General features: G+C 43.0%; 1 protein-coding gene across 1 annotated transcript; it reads left to right on the forward strand.

Moving 5' to 3' along the window:
• Positions 1–339: 339 nt before the first annotated feature.
• LOC144438690 (uncharacterized) lies at positions 340–3,621 on the forward strand. Its single transcript, XM_078127836.1, has one exon. The coding sequence runs from the start codon at positions 340–342 to the stop codon at positions 3,619–3,621; it is 3,282 nt and encodes a 1,093-aa protein (XP_077983962.1).
• Positions 3,622–3,898: the final 277 nt, after the last annotated feature.

Consider the following 3,898-nt stretch of genomic DNA (forward strand, 5'->3'; position numbering starts at 1 on the left):
TCTGCTCAAACCCTGAAGGTATCCATAGCAAGGCAGTAGCAAATCGCATCGTAACAACAGAAAGGTTTATAGATAATCAACACATGGCAGTACCAGATATTAAACCAAGACCAGTAAATCGATTGGTAGTACAAACAACTGCAAAGGAGTTAGTAAGTCCACAACAAGTACAACAGATGTTTGAAAGAGACTTCATTGAACACAGAAACAAGGAAGAAAATCTGTCCGTTGATGACCAGAAGTTTGTAAAGTGCCTCTCTGACAATATCACAAAGAGAGAAGACAATCACTACGAGATGCCACAACAGTGTTCGGCTCCCAAATAACAGGCCATTAGCCATGAAAAGAGTATTACAGCTCAAGAGACGATTTAGAAGAAATCAGAAGTACAAAGAAGATTACTTCTCCTTTATGGAAGACATTCTGCAGAACTGTGCTGAAAAGGTACCTGAAGACCAGCAGTATACAAATGGTAGAGTAAACTATGTGCCACATACAGGTGTATATCACCCGAAGAAACCCGATAAGATTCGTGTGGTCTTTGATTGTTCTGCGAGATATGAGGGTATATCTCTGAATGACTGTCTGCTTCAAGGGCCTGATCTCACCAATGGTCTGGTAGGTGTTCTGAGCCGCTTCAGGAAAGAAGAGGTAGCAGTAATGGCGGACATCAAGGGTATGTTCCATCAGTTTCATGTCACACCAATTGATAGAGACCTGCTACGATTCCTGTGGTGGGAAGATGGAGACTTAAACAAAGACCTGACCGAGTACAGAATGACAGTGCATCTGTTTGGTGCAGCCAGTTCACCAGGATGTGCCAACTTTGGTCTAAAACGAGCAGCAGATGATGGAGAGGAAGAGTTTGGCGAAGAAGCAGCCAGCTTTATTAGAGATGATTTTTATGTCGATGATGGGCTTAAGTCTGTACCAGATGTAAGTAAAGCCATCGAGTTAGTCAATAATAGCACTGCTATTTGTAACAACGCAGGGTTGAAACTACACAAGTGGATCTCCAACAAAAGAGAAGTGCTTGATGCAATACCTACAGAAGCCAGAGCATCTAGTCTCAAGGAAGTCAACCTTCAAACAGATCTCTTACCCATTGAAAGAGCTTTAGGTGTGACATGGTGCGTAGAAAGTGACTGTTTCCAGTTCAGAATAGTACTACGTGATCTACCACTTACACGCAGAGGAGTCCTTGCAACCATCAGTTCCGTGTATGATCCATTGGGCTTTGCGGCGCCAGTGATCTTGACAGGCAAAGTTATCTTACAAGAACTGTGTAGGGATAATGTTGATTGGGATGATCCCATCCCTGAAAACCTAAGGCTGAAATGGATGGAGTGGAGAACCAACATCCTGGATTTGGAACATCTGGAGGTTGAACGCTGTTATAAACCCAATATCTTCGGTGAAGTGAAAGGTGCAGAGCTACATTATTTCTCCGATGCCAGCGAGACAGGATATGGGCAGAGCACATACCTTAGATCAATCAACCAGGACAATCAGGCACATTGCTCCTTTGTTATAGGTAAAGCCAGAGTTACACCACTCAAGAAACATATCACCATCCCACGTCTCGAGCTTAGTACAGCAGCAGTTGTCTCTGCTAGAATGAGTGACTACATCAAGAAAGAGCTCCAGATTAATGATGTAAAAGAGTACTTCTGGGTGGATAGCAAAGTAGTTCTTGGATATATAAACAATGAGTCCAAACGGTTTCATACCTATGTTGCGAATAGGGTTCAGCAGATAAGAGAGTTAACTACTCCAGATGCATGGAAATATGTTAACACAGGCTTGAACCCAAGCGATGATGCCAGTCGAGGAATAACTGCCAAACAACTTGTTGAAGAGTCAAAATGGCTGACTGGACCAGATTTCTTGTGGGAAAGTGATTTCCTACCTACAGCAGCAGCTTCATACGAGTTTGATGGTGCGACTGAGGCAGAGATGAGCAAAGAAATGAAAGGTACTGCCCACACAGTGATGAAGACTGATTCGAGGGTCATACAACCATATGATCAACTACTCAACCGCTTTGACAGATATTCTTCATGGAATAAGGTGAGGCGAGCAGCAGCCAACTGTCTACGTCTCAAGGCGAAAATGTTGAGAGCAACCAAGACATTGAATAGACAGATAGAACTTAAAGATATCATGACAGAACCTAATACACCCATGACTGTACAAGATCTACAAGAAGGTGAGAAAGCAGTCATTAAGGAGGTGCAAAGTATAGCCTTCCAGAAAGAAATTGCTGTTCTGAAGGACATGGAAAGGACGGGCTATTTCCAAGGTAGAAAGCAGCGAAGAGCTCGTAATATTCAGCTACAAAAATCCAGTACCATATCCAAACTGAATCCATTCCTGGATGAGAAAGGTCTGCTTAGAGTTGGTGGAAGACTACAGAGATCTAATCAACCATTTGAAATTAATCATCCAGTAATCCTGCCCAAGAAGTGTCATATTACAACACTAATAGTACGACACTACCATGAGAAAACCAACCATATGGGAAGAAGCTGTACACATAACCACATCCGACAACATGGATACTGGATAGTCAATGGCTCCAGTGTGGTATCAAGAGTGATTCATGAATGTGTTGTCTGCAAAAGATTAAGAGGAGCATGTGAAACCCAAAGGATGGGAGACCTGCCAAAGGATCGGATGGAGGAAGCCCCGCCATTCACGTACTCAGGTGTAGACTTGTTTGGTCCTTTCCTGATCAAAGAGAGAAGGAGTGAATTGAAAAGGTATGGCGTATTGTTTGTATGCTTGACATCCAGGGCCATTCATCTAGAGACAGCCAACTCCCTAGAAACAGACTCATTCATAAATTCAGTGAGACGATTCCTAAGTATCCGGGGTCCTACAAGGCACATCAGAGCAGATTGTGGAACAAACATAGTTGGTGCAAACAACGAAATGATCAGAGCATTGAAAGAAATGGATCAAGAGAAGATAGCTAACTTCTTGTTAAGCCAGCAGTGTGATTGGATTGAATTTAAATTCAACGTTCCTAGTAGCAGCCATATGGGAGGAATCTGGGAAAGGCAAATCAGGACAGTGCGTAGTGTTCTGGAACCCTTGATTCACCAGGCTGGTCCTCAACTAGATGACGAATCTCTCCGTACATTCATGGCTGAAGTACAGAATATAGTCAACTCAAGACCAGTCACCATTGATCAACTATCTGAAGCTGGTGCTCCAGAGCCACTTACACCAAATCATCTATTGACAATGAAGACCAAGGTACTCCTTCCCCCACCAGGCAACTTCCAGAAAGGTGATATGTACTGCAAACGCCGATGGAGAAGAGTGCAACACCTGGCTAATGTATTTTGGGAACGATGGAGGAAAGAGTTTCTACATACATTGCAACCAAGGCCAAAGTGGACTGCAGCCAAGTATAATTTGCAAGTAGGTGATATAGTCATCATTAAGGACGACAACATACCACGTAATCATTGGCGCCTGGGTAGAGTGACTGATATTTATCCTGGAGAAGATGGTTTGGTACGGAAGGTACAACTTACCACTGCCAGTTCGGTACTAGATAGACCGATTCACAAGCTTGTGCGACTTGTGGCCGCCGACAGAGATAAGGAATAATTGCAGCGCTGAACTATGCGAAACCTGAAGTATTGTGTTCGTTAGTTAGATTTATTGCATGCTATTGTTGAATCATTTATTCACGCGTAAATGACAATCACAAGACAATAACTGCTTCTTAAGTGCAAATGTCTTATTAGCTAAATAGATATCCATTTGCAGAGAGGAGTGTAACTGCTGATAATCCACTCCGGTATGAGTGATTACAGCGCCCTCATAGTCTAGGTTCGTTAGTATGTTAAATCAGTGGAGGAAGCCACATTGCAAGTAACAATAG

This window comes from Glandiceps talaboti, chromosome 8, assembly GCF_964340395.1.
Source record: "Glandiceps talaboti chromosome 8, keGlaTala1.1, whole genome shotgun sequence".
Lineage (NCBI taxonomy): Eukaryota > Metazoa > Hemichordata > Enteropneusta > Spengelidae > Glandiceps > Glandiceps talaboti.

Excerpts from the sequence above, each read along its gene's own strand:
- LOC144438690 (XM_078127836.1), top strand. The coding sequence starts at position 340 with ATGAAAAGAGTATTACAGCTCAAGAGACGATTTAGAAGAAATCAGAAG.